This window comes from Gymnoscopelus microlampas (assembly GCF_963454915.1).
Source record: "Gymnoscopelus microlampas genome assembly, chromosome: 2".
NCBI lineage: Eukaryota > Metazoa > Chordata > Actinopteri > Myctophiformes > Myctophidae > Gymnoscopelus > Gymnoscopelus microlampas.
The window spans coordinates 34,953,376-34,976,427 of NC_139939.1; the positions used below are offsets into that span (position 1 = coordinate 34,953,376).

Here is a 23,052-nt window from a genome sequence, read left to right on the forward strand (position 1 = left end):
TACCTCTGTTGTGCTGAATGACATTGATGAAGCACAAAATCCGTACAAATGTGATTCAAGTTTTAAAAAAGTTTCTGGATACAATATATTGCCCATTTATTTATATGTTATATGTTGCTGTAAACACTAGCACAATATGCCATGGGTGTTAACTTATTTTTTAAGGATGATTTGAACATTTAAAAAATACACATTAATATTTTATCCCCGACAGTTATACTGAATGACATTTTGACACTTTAAAACTAAATAACAAACATCAAATGAATAGTTTGCAGTACAAATATATATGGGTGGTAAAGTGGTAAAGTGACTAAAGGTAATCTGCTCCAGTATGAGAAGGACGGTTTGAAAGACGTGTGTGTGTGCATGCATGCGTGTGCATGTGTGGGTGCAGGTGCGTGCGTGCGTGCGTGTGCGTGTGCGTGTGCGTGTGTGTGTGTGTGTGTGTGTGTGTGTGTGTGTGTCTGTGTGCATGTGATGCAGGTTGTTGCTGAAAAATAGCAATTGTGCTCAGCCAACCTCCCAGGGTAAATAAAGGTAAAAAAAAAAAATGTTTTTATTAATGGTGCTAAGTACAAGAAGCTAGACTAACATTTCGATGCCAATACATATTCATCAGAGTCCTCTGTCTCTGATGCTGCGTCCTGTTTCTGTATTGCACGGACATGCCTATGCCTGAGGCACAGTACAGTGGAACTCCATGTCTCCTCGAGGTTCATTATAACTGTTTTTTCCCTTTATTCAGCATAGGTGATAGGGCAATTATAGAAAGAACATGATACAGTCTATAACTCTATGGATACAGTAGGCTACATATGTCTTTTTTTACATTTCCCATACAAATATGACATTTCACACACAACATAGAGACATAATGGAACAATTAGCTTTGAATGAACAATAGCACTTGACACAAAACAACGCAAAACAATCCCTGTACCCTTTTTCCTCCCTCATGGGTCCCTGTTCACTTCACCACACAGGTACATACACATTTTCCTTAAAAAAAAAGTTACATTGAGTTAGACCAGCAAAATCCACAAAAGTTCTGAGAAATTAAGGTTTTAACCATTGTTTCAGACATGACAGAGTCTGAAATACACATGAGTCATGACCCCAGAATTTGGATCCCGGGAGATGCTCAGTGTGAATACATGACATTAAAAAAAAATGAATTTCAAAATCTTTGACACACAGAATAAATGTTTATACAAAGAAAGACACAAACAGTACTACCAATTCCAAGCAGTTTTATTTAGCTGACACAGCAGTTCTTCATAACCATTAAACACGGACCATCCTCTCTTACTAAGATGGGGAGGGATGGAGGAAAGGGAATAGAGTTCTTCACTAGGATGAATGAGTGGTTGAAAGTTAAAATTTGTAGTTTGATTCAACATAAGGAGCTGATATCACCCCTGCTGCAACCCATTTTGCAGCAAGCATTGGACAGTCCCACCACTATATCCTGCCCTTCCCTCTCTGCTCTCCCTAGAGAGATGGGCAAACGAGTAAAGCGTCTGAATCCAGTGGCACTGGACCCCACATCCACTGGTTCTCTTTTCCAGGCTTGATATTCTGAGGGTTGATGCTCACTGTTGAGTTCAGGGGCAGAGTTTGTGTTCCACGGGTCAAAGGTTGCATCCCCAATGACACCTTACAAAAATGGGGAAACACATTGATTTAGCATTTATGCGGTCCAAAGAGATAGTACATTGTATAACAGAAAATCCTATTTTAGATGGTGTAACCAAACCAGGCAGCCTGATTCACCAGACCAGTGTTTCTTAAACATTGTTCAAGGACCCCTGAGGGTCACTGAACCCCACTTTTAGAACCAGTGCAGTAGACACTAGACAGACGACAGACTAAATTATGGAAAAACACAAAGGCAAACTCATGCACACACGTAGATGCATATGTCAATTAAATTCTCACCCGAGTCGGCTACATTTCTTCGCCATCGAGAGCCTCCACAGGTGAAGATGACGGCTCGTATGAACTCCCTTCCACATAATTTCATTCCATAGTTGGGCAGGTGGCCTTCATTTGACAAGGTCCTGTCTACAAGTGTCGCCAACAGGCCAAACGTTAACATTGCAGCCTTCCACATGAGAAAAGGATGAGTAGGAAGCTTGAATGTGATAGTTCTGAGTGTATGTGTGAGTCTCTGTGACTTCTCTTGCAAGTGCTGTGAGTTTCTCCCCCCTTTTATTATACCCCTTAGTATCCCAAAGACTGACATCATCCATCCTCCTATTAATATTAGAAAAAGTTAAGATAAACCATTGCCAGAGATAAGGCAGGAGACCTTTAGGGGCAACAATGCCCTGAGAAAGAGAAGATTTATGATAAAATGTTTATGTGGTTGGAAGAGATGTCAGCTAATCTAATCACCTGCAACCTTTGGCTGACCTTTTCTGCCTGTCTTCACATCAGTTTGGTCACCACCGTCTCTGTCTTGCTATCTTCTCTGGTTGGCAATGGATGGAAAGGACGGCCTATCCCCTTGATTAACTGGGATGATTCACACATTCACAAACGCACATGTAAATATCTCAGTCACATTCTTCACACACACAAAATCATTTGATTTCAGAGGCTAAACAATAACACTGGAACAATGCAGGCTCCATGACCATTTCACTGCTCCAGCGGTGTCTGCAGCTGCACTGTGTTTGAATAGGATTTGGAACATTGGGAAACATCTGAAGAAATCTGTCTCCAACTTCTGTCAAAACTTGTCTTGTATCCATGTATATGTGTTTGTCTTTTGAAAATCATTTGTTCCAATAAAAATTGAGTGAAAAAAATCAATCTGGTTTCAATTTATATGACCCTCACAGAGGGAGCGCACACCTGTATTGATGAGGTGCTGACCACGGCAGGTAACAAAGGATGAGGCTGCACAGCTCTTAGCCACGATGCAAAAGTTTATTAAAAGAAACCAACATTTAGACGATGAAGGGTTACCCTGAGGAAGACTTTATTGTTGAAACGTTGGTTTCTTTTAATAAACTTTTGCATCTAAGAGCTGTGCGGCCTCATTCTTTCTCAATAAATGTATATGACCCTCTCATTCACACCACAACTACCTGATCTCTCAAGACAGATTCAGCTCAAAGTCAAACTATAAATACTGATTATGAAAACTCCAGTGTTGCACCATCTTGTGAACAACATTAGGCTACAGTAGTGGTAGTCGTAGAAACATCAGATGAAGAATGAGCAACAGTTGGCCTTCAAGAGTTAAGACGGAATTGCGTTGCTAGGGAACAGCTTAGAGATCCAAGTTCATTTCCTGTCAGCTACTGTACTGATATTCACAATGTCTGCAACAGAAAATAAACGTCACCCATTTAGAATATTTGTGTTGTCAAGTGTGAAAACTAATGTCTAAAAAAAGTAAAATAAGAAGTGAAATTTGACTGAAAATGGGTGGTGAAAAATGAGGGACAACGATTGACGACGAATCATCGATCGGGAATCTTGATGACAGCGCGAGCAACCTCCCAGGTTATCCAATGAGAACGACGAAGAGGGCGGGGCGATGTCGGGTGGGTAGCAACAGTTGCCTCGGTGAAGACCGGGCGCCATAGCCACGGTAGTCCTGGCGACAAGAGCCAAGCAACAAGAATCAACAACAACAACCTGCCTAAAATCACTAAGGAAAACTTTAACGACAAAAACAAGGGACGTTGCTGACGGAAAGCAAGAGGTGATAAAAGTTACACATCTTTAAAGTGATCGTCTCACATATCTCTGAAATGTAATAGGCTACGTGTGATTTTTTTTTTTTTTTTTTTTGCCGTCGTTAAACGGTGAAAGTGGCAGCGCGTGGCGGTCGCTGATCAAAGTGGCAGCCAGCTGCTTGTCGCGGCCGGTTGTTATGGCGATGTCAAGTCTTTGATGATAACAGTACAAAATGGCGGGTGTCGTGGAACGATCATTCGTGTACTTTTTTTATTCTAGCGCATTAAAGTATAATTAAAAGCTGTTTCATCATGTATCTTTACTCGACTTATTTAAAACACTGTACAAAACAACGGGACGTGGCTACGGCCGCTCGGTCACGTGTTTACAGCGAACATACCAAGTGGTTTTGTAACTTCCAGCTGCCACAGCTGTGTGGATTTCACAACTTAGCGTCCAGCAACGTTACTACGTTAGGTGCAGATTATGATGAACTGTAGCCTACTGTACTGTACGTCAAAGTGCTGCCCACGCAACCAACGCCGTTGTCTGATGATCCATCCGCGGACACTAAAGTTTAATAACGCCAGTGTTTCTTTGTAATATCTTTAAAACTTTTTTTTCGGTGTGACATACGCCAGCCCTAGTGTTGTTAAAACAGTGTGTGTGTGTGTGTTTGTGTGTGTGTGTGTGTGCCAGCCAGGTCATCTGATGATCTGGTCGTGGCTGCTGGCTACTATTGGCTAGTGCAGCAGCCAGCCAGTGCTGTAAAGTAACCAATTAAATTTACTCAAGTACTGTACTTAAGTACAATTTTGAGGTATTTTTTTTTTACTTTACTGTAAAAATGTTATTTCCAATTTTCAATGCTTTTACTTCTACTCCATTACATCTCAAAGGCAAATATTGTACTTTTACTCCACTACAATTATTTGAAAACTTTAGTTACTGTGTAGATTTTGATTATTATAGCAAAACATGCATTATTAACCACTTTTAGCCTTATACTTTGGCTATTTGAAAATAGCCGATCTACAAGCTCACAACGCCATAAGACACATTGTGAGCTTGTAGATCTGCTATTTTCAAAAGATTTGTATCCACAAGTTTCCTAGGCTGTGTGGGCATCACTTTCTGTCGATTTCATTGGATATCATTGGATTTCATTGGATCAAATTGATTGAAACTTATTTACTTAAGTAAAAAATGTCAGTACTTTTTCCACCACTGGTATAATCCTCAGTGTACCCAACTTAACTCCTAGAGTGTACACATACATTTGTACACTGAATAAATTAATAATGAACACTGTATTTTATTATGTAGCATCACACGGTGGACTTTTTCACAATCTCAGGATCACTTTAATTTGTTTAGTTGTTGCAGACATTTTCACTTTAGTAGTTTTACTAAATCAAGTTTACGTGATTTGACCGGGAGTGGATTAAGCCTCATAGCCTAAATTAAATCCAATAGTTCCACCTCACTCACTTTGTTTTCAGTCCGTGTCCAGAATAGACTGCACAGGCAGCAGAGTGGCCTCAAACAGGAAAGGTTTTTAGTGTGATGCTTTGCCTTTAGACAAAAGACTTACTTCCCGTCTCTGGCTTTTATATCCTTGACACACACACACACACACACACGCACACGCACACACACACACACACACACACACACACACACACACACACACACACACACACACACACACACACACACACACACACACACACACACACACACACACACACACACACACACACACACACACACACACACGCGCACACACACGCGCACACATGCACACCCCCAGAAGTTGTAACAGAGTTAAAAATGTTTGCTTTAAAAAAAAATATATATATTCAAAGATTTGCACACATTTTCCACAATAAAAAAAAAATAGCAGCTCTACACTCGACTCGGTGCCACACTATGAGCTTGTATATCTGCTATATTTGAATAGTCTAAGAAATCTTAAAATTACACACAGATGCATTCCCTGTCTTAAAGGTTTAATAAAACGAGTGTTTCTTTTATTATTCTGCAGGATATTTTCTCTCTTTATTGACTTATATTTCCTCGCTCTCTCTGCCAGTCGAGTCTCAAGCGCTGGTTGCCATGGCGACTTCCGGATACTCAGAGGACCTTCAGCCTCAGCAGGCCAACGCAGTAGCCATAGCAACACCTGCCACAACCACGCCCTCATCCTCTAAGCCTTCACACTTCCTGTCTGAGATCTCACCAGCCTCTAGCTCCATAGCGTCAGCCAGCCAATCAGCTGCGTCCTCAAAGACGGGCCAGGATGCGCTTCCTGCCCAAGCCACGCCCACCCAGAAGGCGGTGATTCTTGCCACTCACTCTCAGCCATATGTAACCACTGAGATCCAGAAGAATAATGGTCAGAACAATTCACCTCAATACATCATTGTGACGGTTACAGGTGAGATATTGATGAATGGTAGAGACACACACACACACACACACACACACACACACACACACACACACACACACACACACACACACACACACACACACACACACACACACACACACACACTCATGTTACATGCCTTTTGGAGCAGTGGATTTGGTCCGTTTGGTTCCATTTTTTACACACTCAAATTTACATACCTATAAGCGTCCATTTGGTTCCTAGCTATCAATCATTTAGCTTGGGAACCTTCGTAGAAACCTCCCAAGGACCCCTTGCTGGGGGTCCCTAGACCACACTTTGAGAACCACTGGTTTTAGAGCTGACTTTAGCAGCAGAAGGACATGATGTGGCATGCAGTCTGAATACACCAGACAATTCTTCCTTGAAATCTGTTGCCAGGGTTACCCAGCAGACCTGGTTTGAGCGTAGGACTGCTTCCCAAACACATCTGTTCTATACTGAAATCATTCGAGTTCCCTATACCTCTGAGCCGCAGATCAGTGGTTCTCAAACTTTTTCATGCCATGGAAATGAATATGTATTTTATTTGGCCACGGACCCCCATCTGAAAATATTTTGTGCCAGGGAACCCCATACATTGTTAAAACATATTCCAATATATGGAACCCCCTCAAGGACCCCTGGGGTCCCCGGACTTCACTTTGAGAACCACTGCTGTAGTAGATCATACATGTAAATTATATGCAGCGCAGTGTAGCTAGTAGCTGTTTCTTATGCCCATTCATGGTCAGTTAATAGCACTTAGGTAGTACAGTGTTTTAACAGCAGAGCTGTCAAGATGTCAACAATGTCTTAATCAGCGGTATTGTGCACAGAGACAACAGGGAGGGCTTGACAGTATTTGTCTATTAATTTAATTCTAAACTGTTTCAGTGATAGAGAAAATAGCTACGTTGGTGGTGATTTTGAGTTAGTTTATATCTGGATAGGTGGCGCATACATTATGAAGACAAAATAAGCCAATGGATTTGGTTGCTAGGCTGCAGAGTTCCAACTATGGGAGCAGTGTCCTCAGCATTGATGGGAGTGAGGCTTCACTTGTACTCTACCAGACTTTCCTGCTACAGCTGTGATAAGGAGTCGGTGGTATAATGAACAATGTGTTATTGTACCATAAGGTCATACGTCATAAGGGCAACTCCTGTGGCAACTGGCAAGTACACCAGAACTATTGGGCAAGTACCCTGGCAACATGATCCAATATTTAGGGGTGGTGGTGGTGTGATGCTTTCAGGATTATTGTACATTCATTTTATTTGAGTCAATTCAGCTGACTCTACTCTACTTTAGTAGGAAATAACTGATAATGAATCTCACTCACAAGTAAATTGACATTATTGTGAACTGGCTGAAATGAAAGCCAAATTGACTCTGGTGTCTGTAGTCGGTATGTTTATTTTTGGACTGTCTATTAGTAGATCATTTCCCTTGCTAGTGTCAAGTAGCAGATGCACTCTCACCCAGAGAGAGAGGCTCAGAGACCTGTTTGACAAATTTGGAGCTATGCCTTCCTAGATGTTAACCTGTGATGTTGAATATAGTTATATTCCCAATAATGTATAGTAACAGTAAATGATAGCTCTGTTGAGCCTCAGAAAAAGGAACCTTGAATTATTACATTTTATATTATTACAACAGGGAAATTATACACGTACAGCCGACCTGGCTGATGGAACTACCTCATCATCATTTATTTGTATAAAGCCTGGGAAAACAAATTGAGGGCGAATCCTCATTTTCAATGGTGCTGAGGTACCTAGCAATGCATGATTGTAAAGCCTAATTTATGCTCTGTAGTACGACAGTGCCGCTTGCCGACAAGAACAGATTGTCAAGCTGACAACTCATTATGACTAGAACTTGAAAATCAGTTCTTGTCGGCAAGCAACACTGTCGTGAGATGGAGTATAAATTAAGCTTGAGAAAAATTACACCTCACTGCTTGACGCTAATGTCTCCCAAGTTAAGCTAGCACCAACAGTACCAAAAACACTTCACATGAAATCTGATCTAGAACTGATAAAGATTTGCAAGATGGAGCATATTAACATTCTGGTCGAGGTCCAAGATGAGTCACAAAGAGCCAGCTAATTCTATCAAGTAAACACCTGCTGACTCCTCTCCATTATTGAGCTGAACTGAGTGCTGGGCATTAATCTAAGCATAGAGGAAGATAGTTCAAATAAAGCTATTATAAAGGATATGCTTTGAAATATTTTCCACAGTATCCAACAACCATTTGAAATGTGATACATTTTATTACATTTAATGAAACATAATTCTTTAATTTTGGATTCTAAATCCTGGCCATGTTATATCACACATATGCTTATGATCCTGTCAGGTTTGGCTAGATCTATAGACAGTGGAGACGTTTGTCAGACTCATGCTGAACAATGCATCATATATATATAATTGTATGTATTTATACCTTTATTTTCATGATATATATACATTATAGAATACTGGCATATTAGTAATACTGGAACGTTTTAGTTGATTTGATTGAGAATACCTGCTGGACTAGAAAATGGTCAGGATGTCAACATGTTGAAACCAATGAAATAAAACTCCCTCAATGAATCACAACGTTCTGCAAAACAATCAGCATGGTTGTTTTAGCTGTAAACGCACAGCATCACCATGGAGTGGAGACCCAGGCAATAGTGTCACAAAGAGTCAAATTGAATTTCTCTCTTACCACCTGCCCTCCATTCTCCGTCCCTCGTATCCTTATCTTTAAATTACCACTCTCACCTGATCTGCGTGTTTACATGATGGGGGGATTTCAGCCTCCGTCTGGGGAGATTAGTTGTCCACGGCCTCCTCCCCAGCCTGCAGGATATAAGGATGGAACACATCATCCAGCTTTGTCTATCTGTCCTCTCTCCTTGGTTCAAACTGAGCTCTAGAATGTTCTATAGTGGCTGTTATTACGGGTTGGGAGCAGTATATCGTGAGTATAAATAGTTTTAGGTGACGGTGCTGGATGGTTGTTTTATGTGGATATAGAGCATGTTTTTTTAATTCTTATGACAACGTGCTCTTTCTCTGTTTCTCTCTTCACTGTTTCTTATTCTCTCTTCCCAGAGGGCTCTGTCCACTCCAATGACAGTGTATCAGAATCCAGCCCTCCCACTGGGGTTCCTACGCAAGTGGTCCAGCAGGTACAGACACCCCCACAGGTAACGCACGCACGCGCGCGCACGCACACACACACACACACACACACACACACACACACACACACACACACACACACACACACACACACACACACACACACACACACACACACACACACACACACACACACACACACACACACACACACACACACACACACACACTGTATATCGTTGCTGTTGCAGTGTTCCCGCAAATAAACAGGGAAATTAAGGTCTTAATTTGTCTTAGATTTGACCGTAGAAATTACATTTGAAGATGTTTTTAAGGCTCATGGGAAAATTAAAGCCATAAAAGAACTGTGCGTATTTACCTGATTAGTTTATTTGATTTTCTTTTTTTGGGGGAGCTTTTTATGTCTTTATTTACCGTTTATAGTGGAGACGGACAGGAAACGGAGAGAGAGAGAGATGTGGAGAGACATGCATTAAATTTCTTCGGGAACGGGACTCGAACCCGCAATGCAGTGCCAGACTACACCGAAGCCTAAGTGCCCGGAACGCTAGGCCAGCGGTCCGGGTCTATTTGATTTATTATTAATATTAGACAATGAGAGACCGATATTAATAGACGTTTTATGTCATGATGTGACGTTACGTTCGCTATTTACATCCGTGGTTGTCGTTGCTGACTTGCTGTCATGAGCCAAGATGGGGAATCTGAAGAAAATATTGAGCCTAATCCTGTGGTGTTCACACAATTCAATTCAAAGGGCTTTATTGGCATGAGAAAACATACGTTTACATTGCCAAAGCAGAAAGCACAATACAACACACCCCAAAAATCGTTTCTCAGGTTCTTACTGTAGCTCTTGTCCTGGACACATTGTCATTCCTGTTTAGGAAACAGAACAGAGAGGCTCCTTTCACGCAGTTTCACAAATCACAGATTAGGTCTTGGCCTGACAAAAATGCCTGCCGGCCTGCCCTCCCACATTAACCAATTGTATATACATTTATTTGGGTCTTACATTATTTTGTTATTTTGGTTATTTTGGTCTTAAAATGTCTACAATGTACCTTTTGAAATGGTGCAAGAACCCTGTGTTGGGCAGACACTTTTTAACTCCAACTATTTTATATCTTGGCATATGGCAGAAGTAGCAGAAATAGCCAATATACAAACATCACAGAGCTTATGGAGCTATTTTTGAAAAAAATGGAACCAACGGCCTATTCTCACAATATCCGTTGTAAAATGTTCTACCCAGCAATGTACTGATATTCCAGTGGAAACACATCTACGTACAACGCACTTTTTTTGTGTGTTTTTCTTGCACCTTAACTAACGTCCATAAGTATATCACACACAGTATACATCTGCTGCTATGCTCACGCACCTTTTATATCTTATCTCAGGTACCATGTGTACGGTAAATATGTAGATAACTTGTTTTTTTGTTCTCTTGTTTGATGTCCTTTCCCCCCCTTCTTCTTCTACCCTTTCTATTTTTTCTATGGAAATAACGATACGATGAGAACTATGCACGAAAACGAATTTCACCCTCTTTTTTACTTCTGTAAACCTGTGATGTGACAATAAAGCTGATTCTGATCTTATCTAACACAAAATTACATTTTGACCAGCAGAGGTCAGTGTTGCAGGCAGTATCTCACACAATCAAGCGGAGCCTGACAAGTCAGATCAGCAACCTTCAACCTGTTCATGTCAACCAGGAGGTAAGGATGCACGCGCGCGCACACACACACACACACACACACACACACACACACACACACACACACACACACACACACACACACACACACACACACACTCTCTCTAATTGGAGTGGGTGAAACAAATCTGTTCATTTAAGTGAGTAGACATGGTAGAAAATCATGATTGATGCAGTGTGTCGTGGAGAGAGCCACGCTGTGTGCTTGTAGAGATGGGCTATGTTTGATGCGCGACACCAGCATGCAAGTATAATTCAGGCTTACCGTAATAGTGAGGTGCTGTCCTGTTGAAGCAGGTGTCAAATACAGTGTTATCCTTAGAGCCTACAGTGACTCTGGTATGTGGTGGCTCAGGATGGAGAGTCAGTCGAAGATAAATCTGGGAACCCATGTGCAAAAAAAAGAAAATGCTTTTTTATTTTTCTCCTTTGAATTGAGAGATTAGTCAGATATAATATATATTCTCCACTACATGACCCAAGTGGTATGACATTATGACATTTTAGTTGATGGACTATTCCTGAAATATTTAGAAAAGCATGGACATGGACATGGTTTATGACATTTGTTTTTGTGTTTTGTGACACACAGACAGCATTAATTTCTCTCTAATGGCAGATGGCGTTGTTAATTTCCTAATTTCCTCTAAACTCGGCTTTAAATAAGCTAACAATATGAGATTGACTTTGTGTCAGTTCCATCCATGAAGGTGACTTAGTTTGTTTCATGTTGGTGAAATCGGTCTCTTAGTTCTCTTCCTGTTGTCCAGGTGGAGCATGTGTACACTGGCCAGGTGCAGTATGTGGATGGAACCGGAGACCCCAACTTCACCACCACGTCCACCATGTGAGTAGAAAACAACCACACACACACATAGCCCAGTTACACCTCACTGTCTAAGCCAAGGGTCCCCAAACTTTTCAGGCCGCAACCCCCCAAAATAATCATATTTGAACTTGGGACCCCCAACCCTGACAGGCACTTGGTATTGTAGGCATTACATTTACTTTGACTCGGTTCCACAGATAAATATTGTGAAAATAGCCAAACTACAAGCTCACGTTGTGGTGAGCTTGTAGATCGGCTATTTTCACAATGTTTGCCTCTTTCTTACGTAATATTTGACAATTTGGCCAATTTGGTATTAAAAAGGTCTCAAAAGTCAACAAGTTTAACTTTAGAAATGTGCAGATACCCTGTATATACTTGGTTTGTTTACTGTTGAGTGATAAAACAATGTTGCACATTAAGCTAATCATCTGGGGACCCCACAAAATAATTCGTCAAAGCAGTGCATTTGTGTGTGTGTGTGTGTGTGTGTGTGTGTGTGTGCGTCCAGTCGCTCCAGCAGCTACCCGTACTCTGAGTCTCCCCTCTACTCCCAGACTCCTCCCTCTTCCACCTCCGCCTACTATGAAGCCACACCCACCACAGATTCCGAGGTCATCACCGCGTCGGTGACCCCGCAGCCTGCCACAGTGTCTGTGGTGTCAGGAGGATCGGGGAGTGGGGGAGGGTACGTCATCCAGGGAGGCTACGTGCTGGGGGCCGCGGCAGAAGGACGACAGAGCTTCTCCAGCCCCAACTCTCGCGCTCCGCCTGCCACTGTGAGTTAACCAGATCAGAGGTGATGATGGGAAAGCAGTGGTGGAAAGAAACATTAGTACAAAAGTATATTTACTAAAGTACTGTGCGTACAATTTGTTTGATACTTTTACTTTACTTGAGTAGTTCCATTTTTCGATAATTTACACGTTTACTCCACTACATCTTAGAGGCAAATGTTGTACTTTTTACAATTATTTCAAAACTTAAGTTACTAATTACTTCGGCTATTCGAAAATAGCCGATCGACAAGCTCATAACACATTTCATTGCGACGCGTTGTGAGCTTGTAGATATGCTTTCTTTTTATTTTTGAAAAATACATTGTGAAATGGTTAATAATGAGTACTTTTACTTTGGCACTTTAAGTAGGCCTTTTACTTGTAAGAGAGTTATTCCTATTCTTGTGGTATTGCTACTTTTACTTACTACTTTTAAAACTGGAGTTGGAGTACTTCTTCCTCCACTGTGAGAAAGACAGGCTGCTGTCTGCTGTTAGCCTGGTAAACCCTCCCTCCGGAAATCTCATTTCCATTTGATTTCAGGAGTGAGTCTGGCCTGAACCGCCTTTCTGCAATATTCGCTGTGGGCTGGAGTTGGGCGGGAGTAATACCGTTGACTGACAACCCCTTCAACCAATGATCGTTTTTCCCCTTCAGCCAATCAGCAGTTCATTTTGACGAGCTCCAGACTATGTGACGCAACGGGACTTTTGGGACGGCCATGCCGAAAATAGGTTGCCTTATTGGGATACATGCGTGTCACTCCCCGCCCCTGCCGGTTCTCTAAATTTATATTTTTAAATAGGCTCTGTCATGATTAATTGACCACATATATGAAGTTAAACAACTAAATTCTATCCAAACGATATCTTAATAGTAAATTCCGTGCCTCAAAAAAACGTTTTAAAAACTAAAATAAAGGCACTCGGACAACAACAATGGCTGCCGTTCGTCTTTTGTCGGCCCCAGTCAGGCTGCACTCGGCTTCATTCGGGCTCACTCGAACTCGCCACCTGATTGGCCAACTGTCGCTGTCAATCACAGAACGATGTGCGACGACGCTGATAGGCTCGTCAGTTCGGCGTATAGAGCGATTATTGCAGAAAGGCGGTTCAGGCCAGACTCACTCCTGAAATCAAATGGAAATGAGATTTCCGGAGGGAGGGTTTACCAGGCTAGTCTGCTGTCACTTATGAAAGAGATGTAGAGATACACTGTTTCTGTATGGAAGAGATGTAGCACTGTGTTTCTGTATGGAATGGAAGAGATGTAGCACTGTGTTTCTGTATGGAATGGAAGAGATGTAGCACTGTGTTTCTGTATGGAATGGAAGAGATGTAGCACTGTGTTTCTGTATGAAAGAGATGTAGCACTGACTGTGTTTCTGTATGAAAGAGATGTAGCACTGTGTTTCTGTATGAAAGAGATGTAGCACTGTGTTTCTGTATGAAAGAGATGTAGCACTGTGTTTCTGTATGGAAGAGATGTAGCACTGTGTTTCTGTATGGAAGAGATGTAGCACTGTGTTTCTGTATGAAAGAGGTGTAGCACTATGTTTCTGTATGGAAGCCTCCAACCCTCTGCCCCCCTCCTTCAGGTACAGTGGCTGTGTGAAAATTACGAGGGGGCTGAGGGGGTGAGTCTGCCCCGCTGCACCCTGTACTGCCACTACCTGATGCACTGCCAGGAGCACAAGCTGGAGCCTGTGAACGCTGCCACCTTTGGCAAGCTGATCAGATCTGTCTTCATGGGGCTGCGCACAAGGAGGCTGGGGAACAGGTACACTCCTAGACCTGTGTACATATGCATCCATTCATGATAATACTGTTACATTCATTTGTCTAAAGCCCCATGCAGATCAGAGTAGTGTCTCTGTGAATAGTTTTTTTTTTTTTTCATTTCAAGTTCTGTTCCAATTTCACAAAATGTGTTCTGTAAAAGGCTGCCCCACTCAACTGAGATGAGTGGGGCATAACAACCAGCGATATAGAGTGAGTTGCGTCACGCTTTGATCTCGCCGCAAAGCGGGATGTTGCCTCCTGTAGTTCCAAACATTGGAACCGCATTCCATTCTTACAATGGGAGTCAACACTCTCATAGTTATCAGGCTGATAACAACTAAATTGGGACATAAATGGAAAAAATCTGAGTGAGTGTGTGTGTGTGTGTGTGTGTGTGTGTGTGTGTGTGTGTGTGTGTGTGTGTGTGTGTGTGTGTGTGTGTGTGTGTGTGTGTGTGTGTGTGTGTGTGTGTGTGTGTGCATTCCAGAGGCAACTCAAAGTACCACTACTATGGTCTGAGGATCAAGTCAAACTCTCCTCTGCTCCAACTGATGAATGAACAGCAGCACCTGGCCTTGAGGCAGCAGCCCTTCACCCAGAGACACAGGTAGTCTGCCTATGTACCCCTCTGTCTGTCTCTCCATGGTTCACACAGAGACACAGGTAGTCTGCCTATGTACCCCTCTGTCTGTCTCTCCATGGTTCACTGAGACACAGGTAGTCTGCCTATGTATCCCTCTGTCTGTCTCTCCATGGTTCACACAGAGACACAGGTAGTCTGCCTATGTATCCCTCTGTCTGTCTCTCCATGGTTCACACAGAGACACAGGTAGTCTGCCTATGTACCCCTCTGTCTGTCTCTCCATGGTTCACTGAGACACAGGTAGTCTGCCTATGTATCCCTCTGTCTGTCTCTCCATGGTTCACCCAGAGACACAGGTAGTGTGCCTATGTACCCCTTTGTCTGTCTCTCCATGGTTCACACAGAGACACAGATAGTCTGGCTATGTACCCCTCTGTCTGTCTCTCCCTGGTTCACTGAGACACAAGTAGTCTGCTATGTACCCCTCTGTCTGTCTCTCCAGAAACACAGGTGGTCTGCCTATGTACCCCTCTGTCTGTTTCTCCCTAGTCCACAGCATACGTTCTGATTACCACTTTAAATTCAATTCAAATTTAGATTATTTAAAAAATGTCAATTTGTTACATTTTTATTCTCGCCTATAATGATATGCCCAAAATTAGGAAGCCAGAATTAAAGTAGATAAAACAGAGTAAGTAAGAATGCAGGCATACTTTTCTTCTATTTCTCCCTGTCTTAATTCTGTCTGTACTATCCAATAGGTTAAAGCCGGCGCAGAAGGTAGATGGATTGACCAATGGGACATCAGGAGGACTGGGTCAACAGCAGGGGGCGGGGCTCATTGACATCTCTGGCCAGGTGCAACAGTATCAACAGTTTCTGGGTGAGGAACACACAGAGAATCCTCTTTTCACAGCTTTTTGCTCAGATTCATAGTGCTATCACTGTCTAGTTGCTATTCTGGTACTCACTCTGGTACAGTTGAATTTAGTTTCCATTACAGGGACATCTTAAAGCTGCATTCCAGAACTGTAATGGATAAAACATATGTTAACAAAATATAACTTAAATAATAAAAACGTAATAAAAATAAATGACCCATACCACTCATTTCATTGTGGTGCTGGGGTTGACACTCATCTGAAGCTCACAGAATTTTGACCCTGGTGTTGGGTAGGATAGGTGGTAGATGTTTGGTCTCACACAGGAGAGCCAGGTTAGAATCTTGGGAAGGGCATAAAGGTTATGGATTGCAGCTTTAACCTTTAAAATCTTTGTGGCTAGTATTTGATTATCTGCTTTTAATGTGATTCAGGAGCACATTTTCCACTTTTGAGAAGTGTTTCCCACAGGTTGTGAAACTTCTTGTGGCCAATTATGGGTTATAGGGCCGACCTAGTGTGCGGTCAAGATTAGCAGTGATATATCAAACTCAGAAGAGTAATGACACAATTAGCAGAGAAGGAGAAAAGACTAGATTGAACACTGGTTCTCTGGTAGCAGTTCATTGATAGCGGATGGTACGTTTTCTGTAATGGAATTCTTTTTAGTATCTGGCCCAAATAATGCTTAAGTGTGGGAAACACTGCTTAATGTCCTGTCTGTCTCTTTTTACATTTGTCTGGCTGTCTGTGTGTGTCGCTGACGTTTCATGTATAGAGGCGTCCCGGCCGCTGCCAGACTTTGTGCAGATCGATCTTCAGGGGATCAGTCTGCCCGACGGCATCCTTGTGGAACACCTCAAGGCATTCCAGACTCTGTACAGAGAACACTGTGAGGTAGGAAGTGCTGAAACGATCCATTATTTTGGATAACTTTTTCAATTAATCGAATAATAGAGAAGCGCTTTTTTGGTGATAATTCTTTTTATACTGTATATATATAAACTAATCGATTTGTCTGATTAACCACTTAGCCTTATTTTTGTTAACGGTGTCACACAAAAAACACAACAAAAGATGTTTAAACTGTTTTTGTAGATTCTTCTTTATAATCGATGAAATACATTAGTTTGATTAACTGTTGCACCCCTTTAATGGATTAACATATTTTTGTCCTAAACTTTATCCTAATGTTATATTCTTTTAGGGATATAATATTAAATTATATCAGGGTCAAGTCGTCACTCAACTGTGTGTTGCTTCTGTGACGGAGTGTGGTGTGATGTTGAGAGTCATGTCATTTTGTGTGTGTGTGTGTGTGTGTGTGTGTGTGTGTGTGTGTGTGTGTGTGTGTGTGTGTGTGTGTGTGTTTTAACCTGTAGGCTATTCTGGATGTGATCGTCAACCTGCAGTTCACTCTAGTGGAGACGCTGTGGAAATCCTTCTGGAGGTTCAGCCAGGGCACCGACACACAATCACTCAACCTGTGAGTAACGCACGCACGCACGCACGCACACACGCACGCACGCACGCACGCACGCACGCACGCACGCACACAGTGTGTAACAATAACTCAAAAGAAATGCAAGATTCGAGAGTAACACAACATTATATAACATGAAGTACTCCCTCCAGGCACAATGAGTCAGAGAAGCGCTTGCCCAGGTCGTGCCTTGTAGTGCTGTGTAAGTTTGAGCCGGTGCTGCACTGGACCAAAGAGTGTGACAACATCCTTTACCAAACGCTGGTGGAGATCCTCATCCCTGATGTACTCAGACCTATCCCCAGTAAGTTATTTATTTTATTCCTACTAAGTTATTTTGGGTGCTGATGAGATAAGTGCAGCAACACAGGTTTTTACTCAAAAATGATTTTCTTTTGGGCTGGCCGTAGTACCACAAATTAAAGACAATTGTATCTGGCTCAAACTACCGGTACATTGACTTTAAAGACAGGCTCTTACCATTGGCTGGTTTCCTAAGTATTCCATGGGTCCTTGAGCCTAGTAAACTAGTTATAGTATTTTAAAACAGATGGTGTTATTGGGCACAGGTGAGCGTTGCTGTCCTAGCTCATATTCATGCACTGAAGGTGTATACTTTCTGTAACTAGTGCTTCTGTTTTGTCATTACTCAAAATCTCTCTCTCTCTCTCTCTCTCTCTCTTTCTCTCTCCACTGCACCTAATGTCTCAGGTGCCTTAACTCAGGCCATCCGTAACTTTGCCAAGAGTCTGGAGACCTGGCTGACCGGAGCCATGATGAACATCCCAGAGGAGATGGTCCGCATAAAGGTTTGCATTACAAACATATGGTAGGGGTTAAAGTAAGATTCAAGTGAATTCTTGCTGCACACTACTTGGTAAAGAAATAAAAAATCACACCCAGTGTGAAGTGGGCGGTGTGTGGTCATCACAACATGACTCACTTAAAAAAAGGATAAATGACTTTTTTTAAAGTCCATACTGCTATTCATAGGGCTGCACATGTGTCATGTGTTTCGCTAGCCAATCACAGTCCTGAATTTGCAAAGTCAGCCAATCACATTACAGTTAGTGGTGATGACACTAGCTGTAATGTGATTGGCTGATATGAAAAAAGTATCGATTTGCATTAACAATGGAAGGGTTAGGGGGTACACAAATGTTTTGGTCGGTGTCCAAAACTCACTTATAGGGGGCGGCTACACCGCCCCAAAAAGGATACATGACTTTTTTTAAAGTCCATACTGCTATTCATAGGGCTGCACATGTGTCATGTGTTTCGCTAGCCAATCACAGTCCTGAATTTGCAAAGTCAGCCAATCACATTACAGTTAGTGGTGATGACACTAGCTGTAATGTGATTGGCTGATATGAAAAAAGTATCGATTTGCATTAACAATGGAAGGGTTAGGGGGTACACAAATGTTTTCGTCGGTGTCCAACACTCACTTATAGGGGGCGGCTACACCGCCCCAAAAAATGCCAATTGTCAATGGTAAATGAAGATTATAGAGGGAGGGTAGGTAATTATTTTGCATCCATTTTGTCTTCTCATTTCAGTATGAGAGATTGTCAATATGTCATCTTGGCCTGCTGAACTACATCATAAAAGGGCTTTGGCTGTCTTATTCACCGCCTTCGTCTCTCGCGTCTACCCCCCCTTCTCTCTCTCTTCATCCACGTCCAGGTGGTGTGTGTGTCGTCCTTCTCCCAGACGCTTCGGCGCTACACCAGTCTGAACCACCTGGCGCAGGCAGCCCGCGCTGTCCTCCAGAACTCCACGCAGATCAGCCAGATGCTCTGCGACCTCAACAGGGTGGACTTCACCAACGTTCAGGTATGAGGGAGTGTTTCTGTTGATCTTTTTTTTCATCTCAGTCTCTCTCATGTCTTTTAAAGCCTTTCCTGTTTGTAGGAAGATGTGAGGGGCCATGTGACCCAGAGGTGGAGAGAACGGGGGAATTGGGCTGACACTGTTTCCTTCTCTCTCCTTTCACTCCATCATACACTCCTCCAGGAGCAGGCATCGTGGGTGTGTCGGTGCGAGGACCGCGTGGTCCAGCAACTGGAGCAGGACTTCAAGGCGACACTGCAGCAGCAGAGCTCCCTGGAGCAGTGGGCCGCCTGGCTGGACGCCGTGGTCTCCCAGGCCCTGAAGCCTTATGAGCACAACCCTGCTGCCTTGCCCAAAGTCGCCAAGAACTTCCTGCTCAACTGGTCCTTCTATAGGTGAGAGGGGCAGCAGCAGGCAAGGGACGAGAGGGGTTATGGAATATGGGGACCTCTTTGTCCCTCCTCTTTTTAGCGGCCTTTAGGTATAGAGGTATAGAGCGGATCCTGCTCTATACCTGACTTTGTCCGTGTTCACCGTCAATGTTCTGATTGGTCAGACCCGTCAACGTTCTGATTGGTCAGACCCGTCAACGTTCTGATTGGTCAGACCCGTCATTTTTAGCGGCGCGAGCGGATCCTGCTCTATACCTGTCCGTGTTCACCGTCAACGTTCTGATTGGTCAGACCCGTCAACGTTCTGATTGGTCAGACCCGTCAACAAAGTGATTGGTCAAGCTTCACGTGACACGTGGCTATAAACACATTATAAACACACATCGATGACAAAATGTATCAAAGGCCACAAATTGAAGGGCCACAAATACTCCCCAAAAATCACCCCAATCAGCATGTTCTAATCCTCTGGGTTCAGTGATGGTTCTCTGTGTCCTCTCTGTAGCTCTATGGTGATCAGGGACCTGACCCTGCGCAGCGCAGCCAGCTTCGGATCCTTCCACCTCATCCGTCTGCTGTACGACGAATACATGTACTACCTGATAGAGCACCGAGTGGCCCAGGCCAAAGGAGAGACACCCATCGCTGTTATGGGAGAGGTAGCTTGTGTACACACATACACAGACACACAGCAGGCTGTAGTGAAGCTATATATTCTTATTTCTGATCCTCTCCCACTCTGTGTTTCAGTTTGCGGCTACCGCCAAGGGTCGGAACTCTCTCGATCTGGAGAAAGGTAACTCACCATAGTTAAAAGCTGTGTTTGTTTTAACGTTTGCTTCTCCTTCTCAGCTCTGGCATTGTTTCCTGTCCTCCTATACAGTAGCTGTTACTTTTCACGTGATCATACCGTTATCATGGGAATAACTGACCTCGACATTACATCTTTATCTCTCGTCTATACCCCCACATTGTGGTTGTATTTGGTGTCCCTGCACTTCTTTTGAGACATTTTTAGATCCTGTGTCTAGGTTGGATACGACCTTTGACACAATCCTGTTTCTTGTTTGACAGGAATTCTGACCTGAGGGTCAAAATACAATTTCTTCCCAGGTCAAGCAGTTAGGCTCTATTAGCTCAGTGGTAAAAATGTCAGCACTTGCGCAGGAGACCCAGGTTCAAATCCGGTATAGAACAGGAAAGTTACATAGTGCGGCTTTAAGTCGGCCCTCTTGTAATAGCACGCGAGTGTGTTGCTTTTTTCCTCAAGTCACCTGACATCATTATTTCTGTGCCAGAAGAAGAAGAGGAAGAGGAGATGGAGGAGAGTGAGGATGAAGGCATGGACATGTCCCTGCAGTGTCACCCTGCCAGCATGATGGAGGGAGAGGGCGGGTCAATGGAACCTCCCGCCAAGCTGTCCAGGACAGACGTGCAGGCTCTGTTTACCTCTGCACACTCTGACTGACACACACCCAGTCATAATTACTTTGACATTGTTTGCTTAGTTTAGCGTCACATGTCATCCATACTTGTCCTGCTCTCTCAGCTACCACCCTCCACTTGTACCCTCTTACCAATAGTGTATGTTGGTTAATGTAAAGAGTGTGTATGTATAACTTTTAAGTGATCAGAATTGTATTTGTGCCTGTGTGTGTGTGTGTGTGTGTGTGTGTGTGTGTGTGTGTGTGTGTGTGTGTGTGTGTGTGTGTGTGTGTGTGTGTGTGTGTGTGTGTCTGTGTGTGTGTGTGTGTGTGAGAGAGAGAGAGAGAGAGAGAGATATTGGGAGAGGACAAGCGCAGAATCATGTTTCTTTATAATATATATTATATATATATTCGTGTTGCCATTATCTCTCCAACTAAACCTTGCCAAGCCATGTCATATTCCTGTGCCTTCCCTGTCTTTCACTCTTGGGATCTCAAAAGTGGTCCGTTCTTTATTTAAAACCCAGTATAGAGGGGAGCGGTCAGAGAGGCACTTCTCCATTTCACCCTATAAGGGTGTCTTGCAAACCAACCTGTATACTCATGATTCCTTCCTGTCCACGCCTTAACCACTGACCTGACTGTCATGGAGGGACAAGAAGTTTATTAATGCCACAGTGTCCTCTACAGCAGTGGTTCTCAACCTGTAGACCAGGGACCACTGGTGGGCCTTGAGGGTATTGCAAGTGGGCCCCCAAATAATTGACATCCAAGCCGGAACGCAATCAATTGATTGATCATTAAAATGAACATGCTCTGAAAATAAACGTGGCTGCCGTGTTAGGTGGTCAGATGGGCTGCGAACGCTTTCAAGACTGAAGTGGGCCCTGATCTAGAAAAGGTTGTGAACCACTGCTCTATAGCTCTAAAACCCTCATTTATGATTACAGCGAGAGCCACGACTATGCACATGAACAGGATTTGCCTGATGTACGGTATATAATACTTATCAAAGGGTATTGTCTGAGCCGATAGCTACCCAGTGGCTTTCAGTTGTTGCTAACAAATCCTTTATCAACAAAATTAACTGACAGCTATTTGTTTTTTGTTTTCAATTTGGCCAACTAATACATTACCTGTGCCTTTGTAAGTGATGTCTAGCCTGATGTCTGTATTCTAAGATATGTAGGTGGAATAATAAAATTGAAAATACCTTAAGTGTGGTGTCAAAACATCTGTTCACCGTAGATTGCAACTGCTGAGTGGCGATGGTTTGTCCTCGCCAACTCGTTCATTGTCCATCTATGTATTCTTTCATGCACATACCCACACTGGAGGGGAACGGGGGCCTGTTTCACAAAAGCAGAATTAGGGGTTAAGCCTGGATTTAACACCTACCCTGGCTTAATTTAGCCAGGATTAGCGATGAATCGTTTCATGAAAGCTGAATTATCTTGCCAGATTAGTTTAGCCAGAGCACCCTGGATAAGTTTATCCAGGGTGGACTCGATTTCACAAAAGCAAATTTACGCAATCCTACCATGGAAATTTATCTGTGAAGTTAGCCTGGTAGGGACCAATGTTAAATGTGTCATTTAAGTAAGACACAAAAGAATAGTTCACCCAATAAATACTTATTTTCTATCAATTACACTATGAAGCCTTGATTTTTTTTTTGGACACATTCCTGAGCACAGACTCAGACTTGGTTGGATGCATGGCGCATATAATAGGCTATCGCATTGTAGATTAGTAGGCGATAATTCCAATATTCACTCCATGTTTAAGCCTAACTGAATTATATATTTATAGACTTGTATATAAATTGTATATTTTTGGACGACTTGTGCATTTAATTTGTCGGCAATACTTTGCCACGCTTTCTCCCTGGATCCATTTATTGTGGCCGTGTGTCCTTTCTTGCTTATTATACATTTTACTTCCTCGTATGATTCCGGGGAGACATCAAATTTCTCCTTTGGGTCTTGAGTCAAGACCCAGGCTCCCGGGGAGACATCAAATTTCTCTTTTGGGGCTTGAGATTCG

At 42.8% G+C, this 23,052-nt stretch overlaps 2 protein-coding genes across 6 annotated transcripts; one reads left to right on the forward strand and one right to left on the reverse strand.

Moving 5' to 3' along the window:
• Window positions 1-1,396: 1,396 nt before the first annotated feature.
• On the reverse strand, window positions 1,397-2,101 carry rln3b (relaxin 3b; the record flags this gene model as incomplete). Its single annotated transcript, XM_084071155.1, has 2 exons — window positions 1,397-1,659; window positions 1,942-2,101. 2 exons carry the CDS (start codon window positions 2,099-2,101, stop codon window positions 1,397-1,399), a joined length of 423 nt encoding a protein of 140 aa, XP_083927281.1.
• A 1,487-nt stretch (window positions 2,102-3,588) lies between these two features.
• rfx1b (regulatory factor X, 1b (influences HLA class II expression)) lies at window positions 3,589-22,182 on the forward strand. Of its 5 annotated transcripts, none has more exons than XM_084082871.1 (18): window positions 3,589-3,721; window positions 5,744-6,136; window positions 9,245-9,339; window positions 10,927-11,019; window positions 11,789-11,865; window positions 12,359-12,626; window positions 14,224-14,405; window positions 14,895-15,014; window positions 15,752-15,873; window positions 16,650-16,768; window positions 17,254-17,357; window positions 17,507-17,658; window positions 18,066-18,163; window positions 19,041-19,190; window positions 19,371-19,582; window positions 20,085-20,238; window positions 20,330-20,375; window positions 20,878-22,182. In XM_084082871.1, exons 2-18 carry the CDS (start codon window positions 5,815-5,817, stop codon window positions 21,045-21,047), a joined length of 2,484 nt encoding a protein of 827 aa, XP_083938997.1. In that variant the 5' UTR covers window positions 3,589-3,721; window positions 5,744-5,814; the 3' UTR covers window positions 21,048-22,182. The 5 variants fall into 5 exon arrangements, with proteins under 5 accessions (XP_083938997.1, XP_083938996.1, XP_083938999.1 ...); XM_084082870.1 differs by having other exon boundaries at window positions 3,590-3,721; window positions 5,792-6,136; XM_084082873.1 differs by having other exon boundaries at window positions 3,590-3,721; window positions 5,792-6,136; window positions 20,881-22,182.
• The last annotated feature ends 870 nt before the right edge of the window (window positions 22,183-23,052 follow it).